Source organism: Anomaloglossus baeobatrachus, chromosome 10, assembly GCF_048569485.1.
Source record: "Anomaloglossus baeobatrachus isolate aAnoBae1 chromosome 10, aAnoBae1.hap1, whole genome shotgun sequence".
Taxonomy (NCBI): domain Eukaryota; kingdom Metazoa; phylum Chordata; class Amphibia; order Anura; family Aromobatidae; genus Anomaloglossus; species Anomaloglossus baeobatrachus.
The window spans coordinates 184,595,748-184,622,985 of record NC_134362.1 but is presented as its reverse complement, the minus strand read 5'-3'; the positions used below and the strand labels follow the sequence as shown (position 1 = coordinate 184,622,985).

At 51.3% G+C, this 27,238-nt stretch overlaps 1 protein-coding gene across 1 annotated transcript in view; it reads left to right on the top strand.

Moving 5' to 3' along the window:
* Positions 1 to 27,238, top strand: part of NAE1 (NEDD8 activating enzyme E1 subunit 1) — a 78,823-nt gene that overhangs the window by 44,390 nt on the left and 7,195 nt on the right. Inside the window, exon 16 of the mRNA XM_075326994.1 lies at positions 18,352 to 18,438. Coding sequence (XP_075183109.1) covers positions 18,352 to 18,438 — 87 coding nt within the window. The remainder of the gene's footprint in view (positions 1 to 18,351; positions 18,439 to 27,238) is intronic.

Genomic DNA, 27,238 nt, shown 5'->3' with positions numbered 1-27,238 from the left:
GACTTTCTCCCTAAGGTGGTGTCTCCTTTCCACCTTAACCAGGACATTTCATTGCCTTCCCTTTGTCCGGCCCCTGTGCATCGCTTTGAGAAAGCGTTGCATACTTTAGATCTGGTGCGAGCGCTCCGGATCTATGTGTCACGCACCACCGCTCTCAGGCGGTGCACCTCACTTTTTGTGCTAACCACAGGTCAGCGCAAGGGTCTCTCGGCTTCTAAACCGACTCTGGCTCGTTGGATTAGGTCGGCCATATCCGAAGCCTACCAATGTTCTCAGGTGCCTCCCCCGCCGGGGATTAAGGCGCACTCGACCAGAGCTGTCGGTGCCTCTTGGGCTTTCAGGCACCAGGCTACGGCTCAGCAGGTCTGTCAGGCTGCCACTTGGTCTAGTCTGCACACCTTTTCGAAGCACTACCAAGTGCATGCTCATGCTTCGGCAGATGCGAGCTTGGGCAGACGCATCCTTCAGGCGGCTGTCGCCCATTTGTGAAGTTAGGTTTTGCCTACTTCTCAGTTTCTGTTTATTTCCCACCCATGGACTGCTTTGAGACGTCCCATGGTCTGGGTCTCCCATAAGGAACGATGAAGAAAAAGAGAATTTTGTTTACTTACCGTAAATTCTTTTTCTTATAGTTCCGACATGGGAGACCCAGCACCCTCCCTGTTGCCTGTTGGCAGTTCTTGTTCCGTGTGTTTTCACCGGCTGTTGTTGTAGACAGAGGTTCCGGTTATTCCGGGTTTTACTCTATCTCTACTTATGGGTGGATGTCCTCCTTCAGCTTTTGCACTAAACTGGTTGGATTTGTCATCCAGGGGGTGTATATGCCCGGAGGGAGGAGCTACACTTTTGGTGTAGTACTTTGTGTGTCCTCCGGAGGCAGAAGCTATACACCCCATGGTCTGGGTCTCCCATGTCGGAACTATAAGAAAAAGAATTTACGGTAAGTAAACAAAATTCTCTTTTTTTTTTTTTTTTTGTTTTAAATGAAGGGAATTTTGTTTACTTACCGTAAATTCCTTTTCTTCTAGCTCCTATTGGGAGACCCAGACAATTGGGTGTATAGCTTCTGCCTCCGGAGGCCACACAAAGTATTACACTTTAAAAAGTGTAACCCCTCCCCTCTGCCTATACACCCTCCCGTGCATCACTGGCTCCTCAGTTTTGGTGCAAAAGCAGGAAGGAGGAAACTTATAAATTGGTCTAAGGTAAATTCAATCCGAAGGATGTTCGGAGAACTGAAAACCATGAACCAAAAGAACAATTCAACATGCAACAACATGTGTACACAAAAGAACAACCAGCCCGAAGGGAACAGGGGCGGGTGCTGGGTCTCCCAATAGGAGCTAGAAGAAAAGGAATTTACGGTAAGTAAACAAAATTCCCTTCTTCTTTGTCGCTCCATTGGGAGACCCAGACAATTGGGACGTCCAAAAGCAGTCCCTGGGTGGGTAAAAGAATACCTCGATAAAAAGAGCCGAAAACGACCCCTGCTGAGTGGATGTGTGCCTCCTTCCACACAAAGCATAAAACTGAGGAGCCCGTGATGCACGGGAGGGTGTATAGGCAGAGGGGAGGGGTTACACTTTTTAAAGTGTAATACTTTGTGTGGCCTCCGGAGGCAGAAGCTATACACCCAATTGTCTGGGTCTCCCAATGGAGCGACAAAGAAATATACATTTGAAACCTAAATTAATTTAAAAAAAGCATGTATTTTAAATATACTTTTTTGAAATATATATGCTTGTTTTTAACTTTTTTTTCTAAATATATGTTTAGATTATTTAATATTATTTAATATATATTAATCTAAAAATATATATTTAGAAAAAAGTTAAAAGAACAAGCATATATATTTAAAAAAGAGTATTTAAAATACATGCTTTTTTTAAATTAGGTTTCAAATGTATATATTTAAAAAAAAAAAGCTGCTTTTGTTTTTTTAAACTATTCGGTAGTTTCGTTAACGTAAAAAAATAAAAAAATGTGTGTTTTTATATATACCTTTATTTTTTTAAAGAAACTATATTTTAAAAAAAAAAAAGCATATTTAGAAATGATATATCTTTTTTCATTGTTTTTTGTTTTTAAAAATACATATATACTATTTAAAATATATTTATTTTAAAATATTTTTACACACTAGTGTAAAAAAAAGTATGAGTGTATTTAAGAGTATATATTTAAAGTTTTTTTTTTTTAAAAAAAAAACTGTTTAAAGAGTGTTTTTAGAAATCTATATTAGAGTATTTAAAAAAGAGTATATAGATTTATTAAAAAAGAGGATATATACTTAAAGAATATATTTCTTCGGCGCTCCATTGGGAGACCCAGACGATTGGGTGTATAGCTACTGCCTCCGGAGGCCACACAAAGTATTACACTAAAAAGTGTAAGGCCCCTCCCCTTCTGCATATACACCCCCCGTGGGATCACGGGCTGCTTCAGTTTTATGCTTTGTGCGAAGGAGGTCAGACATCCACGCATAGCTCCACTGTTTTTAGTCAGCAGCAGCTGCTGACTATGTCGGATGGAAGAAAAGAGGGCCCATACTAGGGCCCCCAGCATGCTCCCTTCGCACCCCACTTTTGTCGGCGGTGTTTGTTAAGGTTGAGGTACCCATTGCGGGTACGGAGGCTGGAGCCCACATGCTGTTTTCCTTCCCCATCCCCCCTCGGGGCTCTGGGTGAAGTGGGATCTTACCGGTCTCCAGGCACTGAGACCGAGCTCCATCCACAGACCCGGAGAACCTGCTGGATATGGAGCTGGGTATCGTCAGGGACAGGGCCCTGCTACATTAAGGTACTCTGTGTCCCCGTACACATCGCGCACACACACACCAGCATTGCTGGGAGTGCTAGTGCGCCGGGGACAACAGCGCGGAGCGCTTGTGCTATTATTCACTGCAGCTTAGCTGAGTGAATTTATGTGTTAGAAACTGCCGCGCCGGCCGCTGCGGGGTGTTTTACACTGTGGCGCGGCTGGGACTTGTGGTGCGCCGGGGACTTCCGCGCTGGCCGTGCACATAGGACGGCCGCGCTTATTACTCGAGTCCCCGGCTTTGCGGCCTAGTTTTCGCTTCGTTCCCGCCCCCAGCCCTGCCAGTCAGGGGAGGGGCGGGACGCTGTACAGAAAGTCAGCGCCGAGAGCAGGAGTCTGCTTTGCATTCTCCAGCCCCCTTCACTGGACACAGTGGGACGCCAGTTTCCCGCTCTTGTCTGGGGCACGCCCACGGCCCGCCCCTCTTCACAAGACGCCGGCAGCCATTCCTGCACGCCGTCTGGGCTGGAGAAGGGAGACAAGCTCTGGGCAACCAGTCACAGGATTCGGGCGACCACACACCCGCCTTTGTGCGGGCGGTAAGCAGCACCTGAAGTGCTGACCCCACTAATGCCATTTGTACTTTATGCCTAGATGGCTAGACTACAGCAGCAAAAAGCAAGGGTGCTAAGGCACAGGCTTTCTAGGCTGCTTGTATTGCATGTGCTGAAGTGTTCATTTGTACTTTATGCTGGTATGCTATACACTGCACTGTACGGTCGCTATTCTTGGCTATATACTCCTAGATGGCTGGACAACAGCAGCAAAAAAGCAAGGGTGCTAAGGCACAGGCTTTCTATGCTGCTTGTACTGCATGTGCTGAAGTGTTCATTTGTACTTTCTGCTTGTATGCTATACATTGCACTGTACGGTCGCTATTCTTGGCTAATGCTTCTAGATGGCTAGACAACAGCAGCAAAAAAGAAAGGGTGCCAAGGCACAGGATTTCTATGCTGCTTGTACTGCACGTGATACTGTTCCACACGGCAGGTTCCACTGTCCCCATTGTGTGCAATGCTCCCCTGTAGCACTTGGTCAGCCGGGGTCTCTGCTAGAAGTTGCCAAAGGAACCACCTGTGAACCCTGTCCAGGGACAGGGACGGAGTTGCAGTTTCGGCTGATAGATTGTCTGTGACTGTGACTAACATCTTAGAGACTTTGCAGTCCAGACGGACCATGGGCAATGTTGATACAATGCTCCCTGGCCGCCCTCATTTGGAACAAATCAATGCTCCGGGGGGGTCCCATGCATCCCAGGGCGCAGGCTCTGACACGGACGACAGTCCCAGACAGTCTAAGCGAGCTCGCTGGGAGCGGCACTCGGCTTCATCACTGGTTAGGGTCCCAGCAGGACTCTCTGTATGATGAGGCAGACGTAGCTGATCAGGACTCTGATCCTGAGACCGCTCTCAATCCGGATACTCCGGATGGTGACGCCATAGTGAATGATCTCCTAGCGTCCATCAAGGGAATGTTGGATATTTCTCCCTCAGCTCCTCCGGTGGAGGAGTCAGCTTCACAGCAGGAGAAATCCCTTTTCAGTATCTCAAGCGTATTTTGAGTACTTTTCTGGCCACTCTGACTTCAGAGAAGCAATCCGGAAACACACACTTATCCAGATAAGCGTTCTCCAATCGTATTAAGGATACACGTTATCCTTTTTTCTCCCTGACGTGGTCAAGCGCTGGACACAGTGTCCAAAGGTGGATCCCCCAATCTCCAGGCTTGCGGCTAGATCCATAGTTGCAGTGGAAGATGGGACTTCACTTAAAGATGCCATTGACAGACAGATGGTCCTCTGGTTGAATTCTGTCTATGAAGCTATCGGCGTGTCGGTTGCTCCGGCATTCGCAGCCGTATGGGCATTCCAAGCTATTTCAGCTGGTCTTGCGCACGTGGACACTGTCACATGTACATCTGTGCCGCAGATGGCGTCCTTAACCTCGCAATGTCTGCATTGCGACTTACGCTATTAATGCTGTCCTGCACTACGAGCCGTACGTCAGTGGCGTCTGCCGACTCCGTGGTTTTACGCTGAGCCTTGTGGTTGAGGAATTGGACAGCAGATTCTGCTTCCAAAAAAGTGCTTAACCAGTTTGCCATTATCTGGTGTCAGACTGTTTGGTGAGCGATTGGATGAAATCATTAAACAGTCCAAGGGTAAGGACTCTTCCTTACACCAGCCCAGATCAAACAACACAACAGAGGAAGGGACAGTCGAGGTTTCGGTCCTTCCCAGGCTCGGGCAGGTCCCAATTGTCCTCGTCCAAAGGACTCAAAAGGCTCAGAGAGGCGCAGATTCCTGACAGGCTCAATCACGCCCAAGGAAGGCAGCCGGAGGAACCGCTACCAAGGCGGTTTCCTCATGACGTTCAGCCCTCTCTCTCCGCATCCGCGGTCGGTGGCAGACTCTCCCGCTTTGGCGACATTTAGCTGCCACAGGTCAAAGACCGGTGGGTGAGAGACATTTTGTCTCACGTGTACAGGATAGAGTTCTGTTCTCGTCCTCAGACTAGATCTTCAGAACTTCCTCACCTCCCGACCGAGCCGATGCTCTTCTGCAGGCAGAAGGAGTGGTAATCCCTGTTCCTCCTCAGGAACATGATACGGTTTTTACTCCAATCTGGTTGTGGTACCAAAAGACGACGGCTTTTTCCGTTCCGTTTTGGACCTAAACCTGCTCAACAAGCACTTGAAAACCAGGCAGTTCCGGATGAAATCCCTCCGCTCCGTCATTGCCTCAATGTCTCAAGGAGATTTCCTAGCGTCAATAGACATCAGGATGCTTATCTCCACGTGCCGATTGCTCCAGAGCACCGGTGTTGGCTACGTTTCGTTATTGAAGACGAGCATCTTCAGTTCGTAGCCCTGCCCTTCGGTCTGGCGACAGCCCCACGGCTTTTCACCAATTCATGGCAGCAGTGGGAGTAGTCCTGCACTCTCAGGGTCACTTTGTGATCCCTTACTTGGACGATCTACTTGTCAAGGCACCCTCTCAAGAGGCATGCCAACACAGCCTGAACGTGGCGCTGGAGACTCTCCAGAGTTTCGGGTGGATCATAAACTTTTCAAAGTTAAATCTGACACCGACCCAATCGCTGACATATCTTGGCATGGAGCTTCACACTCTCTCAGCGATAGTGCAGCTCACGCTGAACATACAGCGTTCACTACAGACGGGGGTGCAGTCTCTCCTTCAAGGCCAGTCACACCCCTTAAGACGCCTCATGCAGAGGCAGTCCCTTTCGCGCAGTTTCATCTGCGTCCACTTCTATAGGACATTCTTCGCCAATGGGATGGGAAGTCGACGTCCCTAGACAGGAACGTACCCCTTTCTCAGACGGGCAAGGACTCTCTTCAGAGGAGTCCACCCTTCAGATCAATGTTCTGGAAATCTGGGCAGGGTATCTTGTCCTGCAAACCTTCCAGCAGAGGCTGGAAGGCAAACAGATCCGAATTCAGTCGGACAATTTCGCAGCGGTGGCATACATCAACCACCAAGGCGGAACACGCAGTCGGCAAGCCTCCCAGGAAGTCCGGCGGATTCTGATGTGGGTGGAAGACAGAGCATACACCATATCCGCAGTTCACATCCCGGGCGTAGAAAACTGGGAAGCAGACTTCCTCAGTCGCCAGGGCATGGACGCAGGGGAATGGTCTCTGCACCCGGACGGGTTTCAAGAAATCTGTAGCCGCTGGGGGAGGCCGGACGTCGACCTACTGGCGTCTCGGCACAACAACAAGGGCCCGATTTTCATGGCGCGGTCTCAAGATCAAAGAGCTCTGGCGGCAGGCGCCTTAGTTCAGGATTGGTCGCAGTTCCAGCTACCCTATGTGTTTCCCTCTCTGGCACTGTTGCCCAGAGGGCTACGCAAGATCAGCTCCGATTGCCGCCGCGCCATCCTCGTCGCCCCAGACTGGCCGAGGATGTCGTGGTACCTGCATCTGTGGCATCTCACGGTCGGCCGACCGTGGGCACTACCAGACCGGCCAGACTTACTGTCCCAAGGGCCGTTTTTTCCATCTGAATTCTACAGCCCTGAACCTGACTGTGTGGCCATTGAGTCCTGGATCCTAGCGTCTTCAGGATTATCTCAAGACGTCATTGTCACCATGAGACGGGCTAGGAAGCCGACGTCTGCCAAGATCTACCACAAGACGTGGAAGATATTCTTATCTTAGGGCTCTGCTCAGGGAGTGTCTCCCTGGACATTTGCATTGCCTTCTTTTCCTTCCTTCCTGCAATCTGGTTTGGGAAAAGGTTTGTCGCTCGGCTCCCTTAACGGACGAGTCCCAGCGCTGTCTGTGTTCTTTCAGAAGCGCATAGTACGACTTCCTCAGGTACGCACGTTCCTGCAGGGGGTTTGTCACATTGTCCCTCCGTACAAGAGGCCGTTAGACCAATGGGATCTGAACAGGGTACTAATTGCTCTCCAGGAGCCGCCCTTTGAGCCTCTGAGGGATGTTTCACTTTCTCGACTTTCACAGAAAGTGGCCTTTTTTGGTAGCGGTCACGTCTCTTCAGAGAGTGTCCGAGCTAGCAGCGCGGTCATCCAAAGCTCCCTTCCTGGTGTTTCACCAAGACAAGGTAGTGCTGCGCCTGATTCCGGGGTTTCTCCCTAAGGTGGTATCCCCCTTTTCATCTCAGTCAGGATATCTCCTTACCTTCCTTTTGTCCTCATCCAGTTCATCGATATGAATTGGATTTGCATTTGTTGGATCTGATGAGAGCACTCAGAATCTACATTTCCCGCACGGCGCCCCTGCGCCGCTCGGATGCACTCTTTGTACTTGTCGCTGGTCAGCGCAAAGGGTCGCAGGCTTCCAAATCCACCCTGGCTCGATGGATCAAGGAACCAATTCTTGAAGCCTACCGTTTTTGCTGGGCTTCCGGTTCCATCAGGGCTGAAGGCCCATTCTACCAGAGCCGTGGGTGCGTCCTGGACATTATGGCACCAGGCTACGGCTCAGCAGGTGTGCCAGGCGGCTACCTGGGCGAGTCTGCACACCTTCACCAAGCGTTATCAGGTGCATGCCTACGCTTAGGCGGATGCCAGCCTAAGTAGAAGAGTCCTGCAGGCGGCGGTTGCCTCCATGTAGGGAAGGGCTGTTTTTACAGTCCAAACTTGAGGTATTAATTTACCCACCCAGGGACTGCTTTTGGACGTCCCAATCGTCTGGGTCTCCCAATGGAGCGCCGAAGAAGAAGGGAATTTTGTTACTTACCGTAAATTCCTTTTCTTCTAGCTCCAATTGGGAGACCCAGCACCCGCCCCTGTTCCTTCGGGATTTTTGGTTGCTCGGGTACACATGTTGTTCATGTTGAATGGTTTCAGTTCTCCGATGTTCCTTCGGATTGAATTGTTTAACCAATTATTGGCTTTCCTCCTTCTTGCTTTTGCACTAAAACTGAAGCAGCCCGTGATCCCACGGGGGGTGTATATGCAGAAGGGGAGGGGCCTTACACTTTTTAGTGTAATGCTTTGTGTGGCCTCCGGAGGCAGTAGCTATACACCCAATCGTCTGGGTCTCCCAATTGGAGCTAGAAGAAAAGGAATTTACGGTAAGTAACAAAATTCCCTTCTTATTTAAATTTTTGTTAAAGAGAATATTTACTTAAGAAAAGATATATTTTGAAAAAAAAATGTACAGTATAAAGTACAGACCAAACGTTTGGACACACCTTCTCATTCAAAGAGTTTTCTTTATTTTTATGACTCTGAAAATTGTAGATTCACATTGAAGGCATCAAAACTATGAATTATCACATGTGGAATGAAATACTTAACAAAAAAGTGTGAAACAACTGAAAATATGTCTTGTGTTCTAGGTTCTTCAAAGTAGCCACCTTTTGCTTTGATGACTGCTTTGCACACTCTTGGCATTCTCTTCATGAGCTTCAAGAGGTAGTCACCGGAAATGGTTTTCACTGCACAGGTGTGCCCTGTCAGGTTTAATAAGTGGGATTTCTTGCCTTATAAATGGGGTTGGGGCCATCAGTTGTGTTGTGCAGAAGTCTGGTGGATACAGAGCTGATAGTCCTACTGAATAGACTGTTAGCTGTTTTTTTCTTGCCATAGTACAAATTCTAAGTAAAGAAAAACGAGTGGCCATCATTACTTTAAGAAATGAGGTTGTCAGTCCGAAAAACTGGGAAAACTTTGAAAGTGTCCCCAAGTGCAGTGGCAAAAACCATCAAACGCTGCAAAGAAACTGGTTCACATGAGGACCACCCCAGGAAAGGAAGACCAAGAGTCACCTCTGCTGCGGAGGATAAGTTTATCTGAGTTACCAGCCTCAGAAATCGCAGGTTAACAGCAGCTCAGATTAGAGACCAGGTCAATGCCACACAGAGTTCTAGCAGCAGACATCTCTAGAACAACTGTTAAGAGGAGACTTTGTGCAGCAGCCTTCATGGTAAAATAGCTGCTAGGAAACCACTGCTAAGGACAGGCAACAAGCAGAAGAGACTTGTTTGGGCTAAAGAACACAAGGAATGGACATTAGACCAGTGGAAATCTGTGCTTTGGTCTGATGAGTCCAAATTTGAGATCTTTGGATCCAACCACCGTGTCTTTGTAGAAAAGGTGAACGGATGGACTCTACATGCCTGGTTCCCACTGTGAAGCATGGAGGAGGAGGTGTGATGGTGTGGGGGTGCTTTGCTGGTGACACTGTTGGGGATTTATTCAAAATTGAAGGCATACTGTACCAGCATGGCTACCACAGCATCTTGCAGCGGTGTGCTATTCCATCCGGTTTGCGTTTAGTTGGACTATCATTTTTTTCTTTGTCGCTCCATTGGGAGACCCAGACAATTGGGTGTATAGGCTATGTCTCCGGAGGCCGCACAAAGTATTACACTAAAAGTGTAAAGCCCCTCCCCTTCTGCCTATACACCCCCCGTGCTCCCACGGGCTCCTCAGTTTTTTGCTTTGTGCGAAGGAGGCAGACATGCACAGCACAGCTCCACAGATTAGTCAGCAGCAGCTGCTGACTATGTCGGATGGAAGAAAAGTGGGCCCATATAGGGCCCCCAGCATGCTCCCTTCTCACCCCACTCTTGTCGGCGGTGTTGTTAAGGTTGAGGTATCCATTGCGGGTACGGAGGCTGGAGCCCACATGCTGTTTTCCTTCCCCATCCCCCTTAGGGCTCTGGGTGAAGTGGGATCCTATCGGTCTCCAGGCACTGAGACCGTGCTCCATCCACAACTCCTGGGAGCCTGCTGGATAGGAGCTGAGTATCGTTCAGGGACATGGCCCTGCTACTTGGAGGTACTCTGTGTCCCTGTGGGGACCGCGCACAGCAACACTTCAGCATTGCTGGGTGTGCTAGTGCACCGGGGACCGCGGCGCTGACCGGGTTAATGTGCCATTACACACTCAGCGTCGTTGAGTGTGTTTATGTAGGGGGACTACCGCACTACCGCCGCCGCCATGTTTTAACACTGCGGCGCGGCTGGGACTTGTAGTGCGCCGGGGACTTCCGCGCGGCCGCGCTTTTATGGCAGCCGCGCTTATTACTTGAGTCCCCGGCTTGTACGGCCTAGTGTTTCCTCCTCCCGCCCACAGCCCTGACAGGCAGGGGTAGGGCGGGACGCTGTACAGACGTGCAGCAGTGAGGGCTGGAGCATGCTTTGCATACTCCACCCCCCTCACTGTGCACTGTGAGGCACCAGTTCCCGCACTTTCTGGGTCACGCCCACGGCTCCCTCATCTCCTCAGGACGCCGGCAGCCATTCCTGTCAGCTCCTCGGACGCTGCAGAGGGGGACAAATTCTGGGAGACCCAGGCAGGGATTATGGTGGCCTCACAACCGCTTTAATCGGGTGGTAAGCAGCACCTGTGGTGCTAGCCCCATTGTGCAGAAGTGTAATTATATGTTTATGGTATATATTTTACACTGTATAGTGCACAGTTGCTTTCTGGCTATATTCCCTATTGTGTTACTCAGGGAAGACATAGCATGGCGCCCACAAAAGGCAGGGGTGCCAAAACACAGGCTTACTATGCTGCCTGCGCCGCATGTACGACGCCGCTACCGGCAGGTTCCACTGACCCTCACTGTGTGCACTGCTCGGCCCCTGCTGCACTTACACAGCCGGAGCCTCTGCTAGGGGGGGCCCAGGGGGCTCCACCTGCTGACACTGTCCAGGTGACAGGGACGGAGTTTGCAGTCTTTAAGGATAAACTCTCTGAGACTATGGCTAAGATACTAGAAGCCTTGCAGTCCAGACCGGTATAAACCACATCCAAAAATAAGCTATCGAGGTAAGATTCAGAAGAGACCACCTGAGACAAACCTCTAAAACATAAGTCTTTATTGATATTAAATATTAAAATGAGACACCATGTGTCTGACAAACATAAAGGACAAAAGACAATGTGCTCGTGAAGGGCCAGATAGAGGTAGGTAGAAAAAAAGCGTGCAGGAATATACTGATAATGGATAGCTAGATGAATTCTAGGCAATCTAGGAGGGACTAGTTAGATTGCTAGCGGGGGGTGTTCTGTACATTATAACACTTATAACACTCTCCGCAGGTAGGAAGGATAAGTGAAGGATCTAACTAGTCCCTCCTAGATTGCCTAGAATTCATCTAGCTATCCATTATCAGTATATTCCTGCACGCTTTTTTTCTACCTACCTCTATCTGGCCCTTCACGAGCACATTGTCTTTTGTCCTTTATGTTTGTCAGACACATGGTGTCTCATTTTAATATTTAATATCAGTCCAGACCGGTATCTCAGCACAGGGACTCTGTTGAATCATTGTTCCCTGGCCCCCCTCAGTTGGACCAACAATGTCCCCCCCGGGGATTCTCATAGAAACCTGGCTGAGGGCTCTGACACAGACCCCAGTCCCAGACCGACTAAGCGAGCTCGCTTGGCAATTCCCTCGACATCATCATATTGTTCAGGGTCTCAGCGAGGGGAATCTCTGGTTGATGACGCGGAGGTAGCTGATCAGGATTCTGATCCTGAGGCCGCTCTCAATCTTGATACTCCTGACGGGGACGCAATAGTGAACGATCTTATTGCGTCCATCAATAAAATGTTGGATATTTCTCCCTCAGCTCCTCCGGTGGAGGAGTCAGCTTCTCAGCAGGAGAAATTCCGTTTCAGGTTTCCCAAGCGTACACCGAGTATGTTTCTGGACCACTCTGATTTCAGAGAGGCAGTCCAGAATCACCATGATTGTCCAGATAAGCGTTTTTCTAAGCGCCTTAAGGATACACGTTATCCCTTTCCCCCTGACGTAGTCAAAGGTTGGACTCAGTGTCCCAAGGTGGATCCTCCAATCTCCAGACTGGCAGCTAGATCCATACTTGCAGTTGAAGATGGGGCTTCACTCAAAGATGCCACTGACAGACAGATGGAGCTCTGGTTGAAATCCATCTATGAAGCTATCGGCGCTTCTTTTGCCCCAGCATTCGCAGCCGTATGGGCGCTACAAGCGCCCAGGTCAATATATATATATATATATATATATATATATATATATATAATATATCAGCAGGTCAAGCGCAAATTGACGCAGCCACACGCACTTCCGCGCCGCAGGTGGCGTCCATAGCCGCTCAGACGTCAGCAATGGCGTCTTACGCTATTAATGCTGTCCTGGACTCTGCGAGCCGTACGGCGGTTGCATCCGCCAATTCGGTGGTACTCCGCAGGGCCTTGTGGCTACGGGAATGGAAGGCAGATTCTGCTTCCAAAAAGCGCTTAACTAGTTTGCCAATTTCTGGCGACCGATTGTTTGGCGAGCGTTTGGATGAAATCATCAAACAATCCAAGGGAAAGGATACATCCTTACCCCAGCCCAAACCGAACATACCCCAACAGAGGAGGGGGCAGTCGAGGTTTCGGTCCTTTCGGGGCGCGGGCAGGTCCCAATTCTCCTCGTCCAAAAGGCCTCAGAAAGATCAAAGGAACTCTGATTCATGGCGGTCTAAGTCACGTCCAAAAAAGACCACAGGAGGTGCCGCTACCAAAGCGGCTTCCTCATGACTTTCGGCCTCCGCAATCTGCATCCTCGGTCGGTGGCAGGCTCTCCCGCTTTTGCGACACCTGGCTGCCACGGGTAAAAGACCGCTGGGTGAGAGACATTCTGTCTCACGGTTACAAGATAGAGTTCACCTCTCGTCCCCCGACTCGATTCTTCAGGTCATCCCCGCCTCCCGAGCGAGCCGAGGCTCTTCTGCAGGCGCTGGGCACTCTGAAGGCAGAAGGAGTGGTGGTCCCTGTTCCTCTTCAGCAACAGGGTCACGGTTTTTACTCCAACCTGTTTGTGGTCCCAAAGAAGGACGGGTCTTTCCGTCCTGTCCTGGACCTGAAACTGCTCAACAAACACGTAAAGACCAGGCGGTTCCGGATGGAATCCCTCCGCTCCGTCATCGCCTCAATGTCCCAGGGAGATTTCCTTGCATCGATCGATATCAAAGATGCTTATCTCCACGTACCGATTGCTCCAGAGCACCAGCGCTTCTTGCGCTTCGCCATAGGAGACGAACACCTGCAGTTCGTGGCACTGCCGTTCGGCCTGGCAACAGCCCCACGGGTTTTCACCAAGGTTATGGCTACTGTAGTAGCGGTCCTCCACTCTCAGGGTCACTCGGTGATCCCTTACTTGGACGATCTCCTGATCAAGGCACCCTCTCAAGAGGCATGCCAACACAGCCTCGACGCTACTCTGGAGACTCTCCAGAGTTTCGGGTGGATCATCAATTTTCCAAAGTCAAATCTGACACCGGCCCAATCGCTGACATATCTTGGCATGGAGTTTCATACCCTCTGTAGCTTCCGCTGATCAAGCAGCAGTCGCTACAGAAGGGGGTACAATCTCTCCTTCAAGGTCAGGCACACCCCTTGAGGCGCCTCATGCACTTCCTGGGGAAGATGGTGGCAGCAATGGAGGCAGTCCCTTTCGCGCAGTTTCACCTGCGTCCTCTTCAATGGGACATCCTTCGCAAATGGGACAGGAAGCCGACGTCCCTCGACAGGAACGTCTCTCTCTCTCAGGCGACAAAAGCTTCCCTTCGGTGGTGGCTTCTTCCCACTTCATTATCGAAGGGGAAATCCTTCCTACCCCCATCCTGGGAGGTGGTCACGACGGACGCGAGTCTGTCAGGGTGGGGAGCGGTTTTTCTCCACCACAGGGCTCAGGGTACGTGGACCCGGCAAGAGTCCTCACTTCAGATCAATGTTCTGGAAATACGGGCAGTGTACCTTGCCCTGAAAGCGTTCCAGCAGTGGCTGGAAGGCAAGCAGATCCGAATTCAGTCGGACAATTCCACAGCGGTGGCATACATCAACCACCAAGGCGGCACACGCAGTCGGCAAGCCTTCCAGGAAGTCCGGCGGATCTTGATGTGGGTGGAAGCCACGGCCTCCACCATCTCTGCAGTTCACATCCCGGGCGTGGAAAACTGGGAAGCAGATTATCTCAGTCGCCAGGGCATGGACGCAGGGGAATGGTCCCTTCACCCGGACGTGTTTCAGGAGATGTGTTGCCGCTGGGGGGTGCCGGACGTCGACCTCATGGCGTCCCGGCACAACAACAAGGTACAGACGTTCATGGCACGGTCTCAAGATCCCAGAGCTATGGCGGCAGACGCCTTAGTTCAGGATTGGTCGCAGTTTCAGCTCCCTTATGTGTTTCCTCCGCTTTCACTGTTGCCCAGAGTGTTACGCAAGATCAGGGCCGACTGCCGCCGCGTCATCCTCGTCGCTCCAGACTGGCCGAGGAGGTCGTGGTACCCGGATCTGTGGCATCTCACGGTCGGCCAACCGTGGGCACTACCAGACCGACCAGACTTGCTGTCTCAAGGGCCGTTTTTCCATCTGAATTCTGCGGCCCTCAACCTGACTGTGTGGCCATTGAGTCCTGGATCCTAGCGTCTTCAGGATTATCTCAAGAGGTCATTGCCACTATGAGACAGGCTAGGAAACCAACGTCCGCCAAGATCTACCACAGGACGTGGAAAATTTTCCTGTCATGGTGCTCTGCTCAGGGTTTTTCTCCCTGGCCTTTTGCCTTGCCCACTTTTCTGTCCTTCCTTCAATCTGGACTTGAAAAGGGTTTGTCGCTCGGCTCCCTTAAGGGACAAGTCTCAGCGCTCTCTGTGTTTTTCCAGAAGCGCCTAGCCAGACTTCCACAGGTACGCACGTTCCTGCAGGGGGTTTGTCACATCGTTCCTCCTTACAAGCGGCCGTTAGAACCCTGGGAACTGAACAGGGTGCTGATGGCTCTTCAGAAACCACCATTTGAGCCAATGAGGGATATTTCTCTCTCTCGCCTTTCGCAGAAAGTGCTCTTCCTAGTAGCAGTCACCTCTCTTCGGAGAGTGTCTGAGCTAGCAGCGTTGTCGTGCAAAGCCCCTTTCCTGGTGTTTCACAGGACAAGGTGGTTCTGCGTCCGGTTCCGGAATTTCTCCCCAAGGTGGTATCCCCTTTTCATCTCAATCAGGATATCTCCTTACCCTCTTTTTGTCCTCATCCAGTTCACCAATGTGAAAAGGATTTGCACTTGTTAGATCTGGTGAGAGCACTCAGACTCTACATTTCTCGTACGGCGCCCCTGCGCCGCTCGGACGCACTCTTTGTCCTTGTCGCTGGCCAGCGTAAAGGGTCACAGGCTTCCAAATCAACCCTGGCTCGGTGGATCAAGGAGCCAATTCTCGAAGCTTACCGTTCTGCTGGGCTTCCGGTTCCCGCAGGGCTGAAGGCCCATTCTACCAGAGCCGTGGGCGCGTCCTGGGCTTTGAGGCACCAGGCTACGGCTCAGCAGGTGTGTCAGGCGGCTACCTGGTCGAGCCTGCACACTTTCACGAAACACTATCAGGTGCATACCTATGCTTCGGCGGATGCCAGCCTAGGTAGACGAGTCCTTCAGGCGGCGGTTGCCCACCTGTAGGAAGGGGCCGTTTTACGGCTCCATTACGAGGTATTATTTTACCCACCCAGGGACTGCTTTTGGACGTCCCAATTGTCTGGGTCTCCCAATGGAGCGACAAAGAAGGGAATTTTGTTTACTTACCGTAAATTCCTTTTCTTCTAGCTCCAATTGGGAGACCCAGCACCCGCCCCTGTTTTTTTTGTGTACACATGTTGTTCATGTTGAATGGTTTCAGTTCTCCGATATTCCTTCGGATTGAATTTACTTTAAGGCTATGTGCGCACTTACCGGATTTTTCGCGGATTTTGCCGCGGATTTGCTGCATGTTTCGCTCCAGAAAATGTTCATAACATCTCTGCAGTGAATCACCAGCAAATCCTATGGAGAAAAAAAATCCTGTGCGCACTAGGCGGAATTTGACAGCTGCATGTTTTGCTGCGGGAATCCCGCAGCAAAAACAAGTGCATGTCACTTCTTTTCCGCACAGCGCTGCGGGATTTTACTCCATTGACTCAATGTTAATCAAGAAATCCCGCAGGGAATAACGCAGGCAGCAAATTCTGTGCGGTTCACTGCGTTTTCCTGCGTTATTCCCTGCGGTATTTTGCGGTTTACCTCCGGTAATGTGCATCACTTGCTTGCGGTTTTGCAGGGAAGTGATGTCATTACAGGAAGAGGAAGCCGTGCAGAGAGTAAACACACACACATCACACACACACATCACAGACACATAGAACACATAGACACAGACACATAGAACACACATAGAAAGAAAACGGAAATATAGAAAAAAAAGAACGTGGGCTCCGCTGCATATTTACCTTCCAGCCGAGGTAAGCACACAGCGGCGGCCCGGTATTCTCAGGCTGGGGAGGGAGAGGGACAGGGTTAATGTCCCCCGCCTCACTCCCCCTCCGGCAGCCGAGAATATCAGCCGCAGCTGCCCCGGCACTGTCGCATGCAATATGCGACAATACCGGCGTGTCCTCGGCTCTTCTTGCCACCGTGTAGCAGTGGTGGCAAGGTAATACAAGGGGTTAATGGTGGTGGATCACCGCCATTAACTCCAGGCTTGATCATGGCAGCGTCTATGTGACAGCTGACATGATCAACCCGTAAGTAAAGTGAAAAAAAACACAGACACCGAAAAATCCTTTATTTTAAATAAAACAAACAAGCCTCGTTCACCATTTTATTAACCCCTCCCAAACAAAGCTCCGGCGTAATCCAGGTCCGACATAAACCACAGCTTCGGCGTCCTGCACTGCTTCCATCCAGCCGCGACTGTCACAGACACAGCGCTGAATGAAAGCAGCAGAGGTAATTACCGGTCATTTCCCACGGCCGGTAATGTGAACTCACTGCCGACCGTGGGAAATGCAGCGATCTGTCATCTATCTCTCTATCTATCTATCCCTCTGTCTATCTATCTATCCCTCTATCTATTCTTCTGTCTATCTACTCTCAGAATTAAATGACTTTTTTTTTTTTTTTTCTTCAATGTGCTTTATTGCATTGAATGCAATAAAGCACATCCCAACCCGCACGCGGCAAAACCGCGGCAATACCGCGAATAATACCGCGGTAAAACCGCAGCAAACCGCATGCGGTTTTCGGGTGCGGTTTCCCGCGGTTTTTTACCGCGGGTGCGGTAATCTTTGAGGGCATGCGGAATTTTCTCAAGAAAATTCCACTTCCCAGTGCGCACAGAGCCTAAACCAGTTTATAATTTTTTTCCTCCTTCTTGCTTTTGCACCAAAACTGAGGAGCCCATGGGAGCACGGGGGGTGTATAGGCAGAAGGGGAGGGGCTTTACACTTTTAGTGTAATACTTTGTGCGGCCTCCGGAGGCATAGCCTATACACCCAATTGTCTGGGTCTCCCAATTGGAGCTAGAAGAAAAGGAATTTACGGTAAGTAAACAAAATTCCCTTCTTTTTCAACAGGACAATTACCCCAAACACACCTCCAGGCTGTGTAAGGGCTATTTGACTAAGAAGGAGAGTGATGGGGTGCTACGCCAGATGACCTGGTCTCCACATTCACCAGACCTGAACCCAATCGAGATGGTTTGGGGTGAGCTGGACCGCAGAGTGAAGGCAAAAGGGCCAACAAGTGCTAAGCATCTCTGGGAACTCCTTCAAGACTGTTGGAAAACCATTTCCGGTGACTACCTCTTGAAGCTCATCAAGAGAATGCCAAGAGTGTGCAAAGCAGTAATGAAAGCAAAAGGTGGCTACTTTGAAGAACCTAGAATATAAGACATATTTTCAGTTGTTTCACACTTTTTTGTTAAGTATTTCATTCCTGATGTGTTAATTCATAGTTTTGATACCTTCCATGTGAATCTACAGTTTTCAGAGTCCTGAAAATAAAGAAAACTCTTTAAATGAGAAGATGTGTCCAAACTTTTGGTCTGTGCTGTATATTTAAAAAAAAGTACACAGTTCTATTATAGTCTTTGCCCCAATAACCCATTTTTTTTTTTTTTACGGATCCTTATTATTCTTTTATGTTTCCATATAAGGTTGATATGGAATTAAATCGTCGTCATATTTTATCGATATTTTCCAATCTGGCTTTGTACTTTTCTACGAAGTTATCGGCTCTTGTCAACGACTTTCTTACTTTCCAGGCAGGAATTGCTCTTTTCTTCGATTTGTCCGCTGCAGATCTATAGCTGAAGAATATGGGCTGGACACGGCTAAAAAGGATGACATCGGTAAGAAGACAATAGGTCATCGCCGCCATCTTTTTGTACTGTAGGAGATTGTACTTTTTTTTTCTTTTTCGCTCTATTGGGAGACCCAGACAATTGGGTGTATAGGCTATGCCTCCGGAGGCCGCACAAAGTACTACACTTAAAAGTGTTAGGCCCCTCCCCTTCTGCCTATACACCCCCCGTGCTCCCACGGGCTCCTCAGTTTTTTGCTTTGTGCGAAGGAGGTCAGACACGCACGCACAGCTCCATAGATGGGTCAGCAGCAGCTGCTGACTATGTCGGATGGAAGAAAAGTGGGCCCATATAGGGCCCCCAGCATGCTCCCTTCTCACCCCACTCTTGTCGGCGGTGTTGTTAAGGTTGAGGTATCCATTGCGGGTACGGAGGCTGGAGCCCACATGCTGCTTTCCTTCCCCATCCCCCTCTGGGCTCTGGGTGAAGTGGGATCTTACCGGTCTCCAGGCACTGAGACCGTGCTCCATCCACAACTCCTGTGGAGCCTGATGGATAGGAGCCGAGTATCGTTCAGGGACATGGCCCTGCATCTTGGAGGTACTCTGTATCCCTGTGGGGACCGCGCACGGCATCACCTCAGCTTTGCTGGGTGTGCTAGTGCACCGGGGACCGCGGCGCTGACCGGGTCTATATGTGCCATTACACACTCAGCGTCGCTGAGTGTGTTTATATGTAAGGGCTACCGCACTAACCGCCGCTGCCATGGGACACTGCGGCGCGGCTGGGACTTGTAGTTCGCCGGGGACTTTCACGCCGGCTGCGCTTTTACGGCGGCCGCGTTTATTACTAGAGTCCCCGGCTTCCTTGCGGCCTAGTTTACTTTTCTCCCGCCCTCAGCCCTGACAGGCAGGCGGAAGGGCGGGACGCTGCACGGAGCGAGCAGCTCTGAGGGCTGGAGTATGATTTACATACTCCACCCCCCTCACTGTGCACGGTGTGAGCACCAGTTCGCGCTCTTTCTCGGCCACGCCCACAGCTCCCTCATCTCGTCAGGACGCCGCAGCCATTCCTGTCAGCTCCACCGACGCTGCAGAAGAGGGACAAGTCCTGGGAGACCCAGACACGGTCTCTGGTGGCCTCACAACCGCTTTAGGCGGCTGGTAAGCAGCACCTGTTGGTGCTAGCCCCATGGTGCTGTAGTGTATTGGTACATTATTTGTGTATCATATATACTTTACACTGTATGAGCACAGTGCATTCTGGCTATATACCCTTTTGTGTAACTCAAGGAAAACTATAGCATGACGCCCACAAAAGGCAGGGGTGCCAAAACACAGGCTTATTATGCTGCCTGCGCCGCTTGTAAGACCCCACTACCGGCAGGTTCCACTGACCCTCATTGTGTGCAGTGTTCGACCCCTGTGCCACTTCTTCAGCCGGAGCCTATGCTAAGAGGGGCCCAGGGGGAGACACCTGTTGACACTGTCCAGGTGACGGGGACTGAGTTTGCTAAACTCTCTGAGACTATGGCTAAGATACTAGAAGCCTTGCAGTCCAGGCCGGTATCTCAGCAACGGGACCCTGTTGAATCGTTGTTCCCGGGCCCCCCTCAGTTGGACCAACAATGTCCTCCCGGGGTATCTCCTACATCCCAGTCTGAGGGTTCTGACTTAGACACCAGCCCCAGATTGACTAAGCGGGCTCGCTTAGAATTTCCCTCGACATCATATTGTTTAGGGTCTCAGCGGGGGGAATCTTTGGTTGATGATGCGGAGACAGCTGATCAGGATTCTGATCCTGAGAGCGCTCTCAATCTTAATACTCCAGACGGGGACGCCATAGTGAACGATCTTATTGCGTCCATCCATCAGTTGCTGGATATTTCTCCCTCAGCCCCTCCGGCGGAGGAGTCAGCTTCTCAGCAGGAGAAATTCCGTTTCAGGTTTCCCAAGCGTACACCGAGTATGTTTCTGGACCACTCTGATTTCAGAGAGGCAGTCCAGAATCACCATGCTTGTCCAGATAAGCGTTTTTCTAAGCGCCTTAAGGATACACGTTATCCTTTCCCCCCGGACGTGGTTAAAGGTTGGACTCAATGTCCCAAAGTGGATCCTCCAATCTCCAGACTGGCGGCTAGATCCATACTTGCAGTGGAAGATGGGGCCTCGCTCAAAGATGCCACTGACAGGCAGATGGAGCTCTGGTTGAAATCCATCTATGAAGCTATCGGAGCTTCTTTTGCCCCAGCATTCGCAGCCGTATGGGCGCTGCAAGCTATCTCAGCAGGTCAAGCGCAAATTGAAGCAGCCACTTGCACGGCCGCGCCACAAGTGGCATCCATTACCACCCAGACCTCGGCAATTGCGTCTTACGCTATTAATGCTGTCCTGGACTCTGTGAGCCGTACGGCGGTGGCGACCGCCAATTCGGTGGTACTCCGCAGGGCCTTGTGGCTACGGGAATGGAAGGCAGATTCTGCTTCCAAAAAGCGCTTAACCAGTTTGCCAATTTCTGGCGACAGTCTGTTTGGCGAGCGTCTGGATGAAATCATCAAACAATCCAAGGGAAAGGATACATCCTTACCCCAGCCCAAACAGAACATTCCCCAACAGAGGAGAGATCAGGCGAGGTTTCGGTCCTTTCGGGGCGCGGGCAGGTCCCAATTCTCCTCGTCCAAAAGGTCTCAGAAAGAACAAAGGAACTCTGATGCATGGCGGTCTAAGTCACGTCCTAAAAAGAACATTGGAGGCACCGCTAACAAGGCGGCTTCCTCATGACTTTCGACCTCCTCTAGTAGCATCCTCGGTCGGTGGCAGGCTCTCCCGCTTTTGCGACGCCTGGCTGCCACAAATAAAAGACCGCTGGGTGACAGACATTCTGTCTCACGGTTACAAGATAGAGTTCATCTCTCGTCCCCCGACTCGATTCTTCAGGTCTTCTCCGCCTCCCGAGAGAGCCGAGGCTCTTCTGCAGGCGCTGGGCACTCTGAAGGCAGAAGGAGTGGTGGTCCCTGTTCCTCTTCATCAACAGGGCCACGGTTTTTACTCCAACTTGTTTGTGGTCCCAAAGAAGGACGGGTCTTTCCGTCCTGTCCTAGACCTGAAACTTCTCAACAAACACGTAAAGACCAGGCGGTTCCGGATGGAATCCCTTCGCTCCGTCATCGCCTCAATGTCCCAAGGAGTTTTCCTTGCATCGATCGATATCAAAGATGCTTATCTCCACGTTCCGATTGCCCCAGAGCACCAGCGCTTCTTGCGCTTCGCCATAGGAAACGAACACCTGCAGTTCGTGGCACTGCCATTCGGCCTGGCAACAGCCCCACGGGTTTTCACCAAGGTTATGGCTACTGTAGTAGCGGTCCTCCATTCTCAGGGTCACTCGGTGATCCCGTACTTGGACGATCTGTTGATCAAGGCACCCTCTCAAGAGGCATGCCAACACAGCCTCGACGCTACCCTGGAGACTCTCCAGAGTTTCGGGTGGATCATCAATTTTCCAAAGTCAAAACTGACACCGGCCCAATCGCTCACATACCTTGGCATGGAGTTTCATACCCTCTCAGCGATAGTGAAGCTTCCGCTGATCAAGCAGCGGTCACTACAGACAGGGGTACAATCTCTCCTTCAAGGCCAGTCACACCCCTTGAGGCGCCTCATGCACTTCCTGGGGAAGATGGTGGCAGCAATGGAAGCAGTCCCTTTCGCGCAGTTTCACCTGCGTCCTCTTCAATGGGACATCCTACGCAAATGGGACAGGAAGCCGACGTCCCTCGACAGGACCGTCTCCCTCTCTCAGGCGACCAAAGCTTCCCTTCGGTGGTGGCTTCTTCCCACTTCATTATCGAAGGGGAAATCCTTCCTACCCCCATCCTGGGAAGTAGTCACGACGGACGCAAGTCTGTCAGGGTGGGGAGCGGTTTTTCTCCACCACAGGACTCAGGGTACGTGGTCCCGGCAAGAGTCCTCGCTTCAGATCAATGTTCTGGAAATTCGGGCAGTGTATCTTGCCCTGAAAGCGTTCCAGCAGTGGCTGGAAGGCAAGCAGATCCGAATTCAGTCGGACAATTCCACAGCGATGGCATACATCAACCACCAAGGCGGCACACGCAGTCGACAAGCCTTCCAGGAAGTCCGGCGGATTTTGATGTGGGTGGAAGCCACGGCCTCCACCATATCCGCAGTTCACATCCCAGGCGTGGAAAACTGGGAAGCAGATTATCTCAGTCGCCAGGGCATGGACGCAGGGGAATGGTCCCTTCACCCGGACGTGTTTCAGGAGATCTGTTGCCGCTGGGGGGTGCCGGACGTCGACCTCATGGCGTCCCGGCACAACAACAAGGTACCAACGTTCATGGCACGGTCTCAAGATCCCAGAGCTCTGGCGGCAGACGCCTTAGTTCAGGATTGGTCGCAGTTTCAGCTCCCTTATGTGTTTCCTCCGCTGGCACTGTTGCCCAGAGTGTTACGCAAGATCAGGGCCGACTGCCGCCGCGCCATCCTCGTCGCTCCAGACTGGCCGAGGAGGTCGTGGTACCCGGATCTGTGGCATCTCACGGTCGGCCAACCGTGGGCACTACCAGACCGACCAGACTTGCTGTCTCAAGGGCCGTTTTTCCATCTGAATTCTGCGGCCCTCAACCTGACTGTGTGGCCATTGAGTCCTGGATCCTAGCGTCTTCAGGGTTATCTCAAGAAGTCATTGCCACTATGAGACAGGCTAGGAAACCAACGTCCGCCAAGATTTATCACAGGACGTAGAAAATTTTCCTGTCGTGGTGCTCTGCTCAGGGTTTTTCTCCCTGGCCATTTGCATTACCTACTTTTCTGTCCTTCCTTCAATCTGGACTGGAAAAGGGTTTGTCGCTCGGTTCCCTTAAGGGACAAGTCTCAGCGCTCTCTGTGTTTTTCCAGAAGCGCCTAGCTAGACTTCCACAGGTACGCACGTTCCTGCAGGGAGTTTGTCACATCGTTCCACCTTACAAGCGGCCGTTAGAACCCTGGGATCTAAACAGGGTGCTGATGGTTCTTCAGAAACCACCATTCGAGCCAATGAGAGATATCTCCCTCTCACGACTTTCGCAGAAAGTGGTTTTTCTAGTAGCAGTCACTTCTCTTCGGAGAGTGTCTGAGCTAGCAGCGTTGTCGTGCAAAGCCCCTTTTCTGGTTTTTCACCAGGACAAGGTGGTTCTACGTCCGGTTCCGGAATTTCTCCCTAAGGTGGTATCCCCCTTTCATCTCAATCAGGATATTTCCTTACCCTCTTTTTATCCTCATCCAGTTCACCAATGTGAAAAGGATTTGCACTTGTTAGATCTGGTGAGAGCACTCAGGCTCTACATTTCTCGTACGGCGCCCCTGCGCCGCTCGGATGCACTCTTTGTCCTTGTCGCTGGCCAGCGTAAAGGGTCACAGGCTTCCAAATCAACCCTGGCTCGGTGGATCAAGGAGCCAATTATCGAAGCTTACCGTTAGGCTGGGCTTCCGGTTCCCTCAGGGCTGAAGGCCCATTCTACCAGAGCCGTGGGAGCGTCCTGGGCTTTGAGGCACCAGGCTACGGCTCAACAGGTGTGTCAGGCGGCTACCTGGTCGAGCCTGCACACTTTCACGAAGCACTATCAGGTGCATACCTATGCTGCGGCGGATGCCAGCCTAGGTAGACGAGTCCTTCAGGCGGCGGTTGCCCACCTGTAGGAAAGGGCCGTTTTACGGCTCTCTTACGAGGTATTATTTTACCCACCCAGGGACTGCTTTTGGACGTCCCAATTGTCTGGGTCTCCCAATAGAGCGAAAAAGAAGAAGGGAATTTTGTTTACTTACCGTAAATTCCTTTTCTTCTAGCTCTAATTGGGAGACCCAGCACCCGCCCCTGTTTTTTTGTGTACACATGTTGTTCATGTTGAATGGTTTCAGTTCTCCGAGTTTCCTTCGGATTGAAGTTACTTTAAACCAGTTTATAATTATTTTTCCTCCTTCTTGCTTTTGCACCAAAACTGAGGAGCCCGTGGGAGCACGGGGGGTGTATAGGCAGAAGGGGAGGGGCCTAACACTTTTAAGTGTAGTACTTTGTGCGGCCTCCGGAGGCATAGCCTATACACCCAATTGTCTGGGTCTCCCAATTAGAGCTAGAAGAAAAGGAATTTACGGTAAGTAAACAAAATTCCCTTCTTTTTTTTCTTTTTCTCAAGATAGCCAGCACTAAATGTGCACTACTGCACTAAAAGTTCCAAACTGCACTCATTATTAAAATGTGAAATTTTTGGCAAAAAATTGCAATTTCTTGAGCTACCCCGCCATGTCACAGCAAATCTCTTTGGGGCAGTCCTACACTAAAATATTATTTCTTTGTCGCTCCATTGGGAGACCCAGACAATTGGGTGTATAGCTATTGCCTCTGGAGGCCACACAAAGTATTACACTTAAAAGTGTAAGGCCCCTCCCCTTCTGGCTATACACCCCCAGTGGGATCACTGGCTCACCAGTTTTGTGCTTTGTGCGAAGGAGGCAACACATCCACGCATAGCTCCACTTTTTAGTCAGCAGCAGCTGCTGACTATGTCGGATGGAAGAAAAGAGGACACATATAGTGTCCCCAGCATGCTCCCTTCTCACCCCACTGTATGTCGGAGGTGTTTGTAAGGTTGAGGTACCCATTGCGGGTACGGCGGCAGGAGCCCACATGCTGATTCCTTCCCCATCCCTTTTTACAGGGCTCTGGGTGAAGTGGGATTTACCGGTCTCCAGGCACTGAGACCGTGCTCCATCTACAGCCCCTGGAGAAGATGCTGGATGGAGCGGAGTACATCAGGGACATGGCCCTGCTTCCTCAAGGTACTCTGTGTCCCCGTGCATTGGCGCTCACACCGCAGCATGCTGGGTGTTGTAGTGCGCCGGGGGACATCAGCGCTGCGGCGCCTGTGCCATGGCCTCATTCAGCTTCGCTGAAGCAGGCTCACTTATGGGAATTGGTCGCGCCGGCCGCTGGGACTGCGGCGCGGCTGGCACTTGTAGTGCGCCGGGGACTTCAGCGCGGCCTGCGCTTTTACGGCGGCCGCGCTGATAACTAGAGTCCCCGGCTTTTGCGGCCTGCTTCCGTTCGTTCCCGCCCCCAGACCTGCCAGTCAGGAGAGGGGCGGGACGCTGGCCACTTCCAGGAATCGGTCGCGCCGGCCGCTGGCAGCGGCGCGGCTGGCACTTGTGGTGCGCCGGGGACTTCAGCGCGGCCCGCGCTTTTACGGCGGCCGCGCTGATAACTAGAGTCCCCGGCTTTTGCGGCCTGCTTCCGTTCGTTCCCGCCCCCAGACCTGCCAGTCAGGAGAGGGGCGGGACGCTGGCCACTTCTATGAATCGGTCGCGCCGGCCGCTGGGACTGCGGCGCGGCTGGCACTTGTGGTGCGCCGGGGACTTCAGCGCGGCCCGCGCTTTTACGGCGGCCGCGCTGTTAACTCGAGTCCCCGGCTTCTGGGCCTCGTCTCCCTTCGTTACCGCCCACAGCCCTGACAGTCAGGGTAGGGGCGTGACGCTGCATAGAGCAGCGCTGAGAGCTGGAGTATGTTTTGCATACTCCACCCCTCTCACTGTGTGCACTGTGATTCCGGATTCCCGCACTTTCTCAGGCACGCCCACGGCTTCCTTCTCTACAAGGACGCCGGCAGCCATTAGTGTCAGTTTCTGTACGATACAGAGACAAGTGTGGAAGACCCTGGCATTCTGATAGTCACACAATCGCTGCAACAGGCGTTAAGCAGCACCTGTGGTGCTAACCCCACTAGTGCAGAAGTGCACTTATAGATATGCTTGTACTATATATATTGCACTGTTTGGTCGCACGTTGTATATACCCTCCTGGATTATGCGGAGGAGTTATCAGCATATTCTCTGTGTAAAACAAAGGTGCAGAACCACATGTTTTTCTATGCAGCTGGTACAGCATGTACGGCTATACGGCCGGCAGGTTACATAGACTCCCATTGTATGCACTAATGGCCAGGGGATGAGGACGGTGTCTGCAGTATTTACTGACAGTTTTTCTGAGACTATGGCTATGATACTAGAAGCCTAGCAGTCCGGACATGTCTCTCACAATATGGACACTGTTGAATCATTGATCCATGACCCCCTCAGTGTGAACAACTAACAGCTCCGGGAATGTCACACGCATCCCAGAGTCACGGCTCTGCACGGACGTCAGTCCCAGACAGCCTAAGCGGGCTCACTATGAGCGGCCTCGGTTTCATCAGGGTCCTACCAGAGGACTCTCTGTGTAATGAGGCGGAAGTAGCGGCTCAGGATTCTGATTCTGAGACCGCTCTCAATCTGGATACACCTGATACACCAGGGTGCACTCTATAGGCAGAAAGAGTGATGACCCCCGTTCCTCTTCAGGAACAAGGTCACGGTTTTTACCCCAAATTCTTTGCGGTACCTATAACAACGGGCCGTTCCGTCCCGTTCTGGATCTAAAAATGCTCAGCAAGCTCGTGGACACCAGGCGGTTCCGGATGGAATCACTCCGCCATGTCATCGCCTCAAGGTCCCAAGGATATTTCCTAGCATCATTAGGCATCAAGGATGCTTATCCACACGTGCCGATTGATCCAGAGCACTAGCGTTTCTACGCTTCGTTATAGGAGACGAACACCTTCTGTTCGTAGCTCTACCTTCCGGCTAGCGACAGTCCAACTGGTCTTCGCCAAGGTCAGGGCAGCAGTAGTCACAGTCCTGCACTCTCAGGGTCACTCTGTGGTCCCGTATTTAGACGATCTACTTGTCAAGGCACTCTCTTAGGAAACATGCCAACACTGCCCGAACGTTGCGCTGGAGACTCTCTAGAGTTTTGGGTGGAT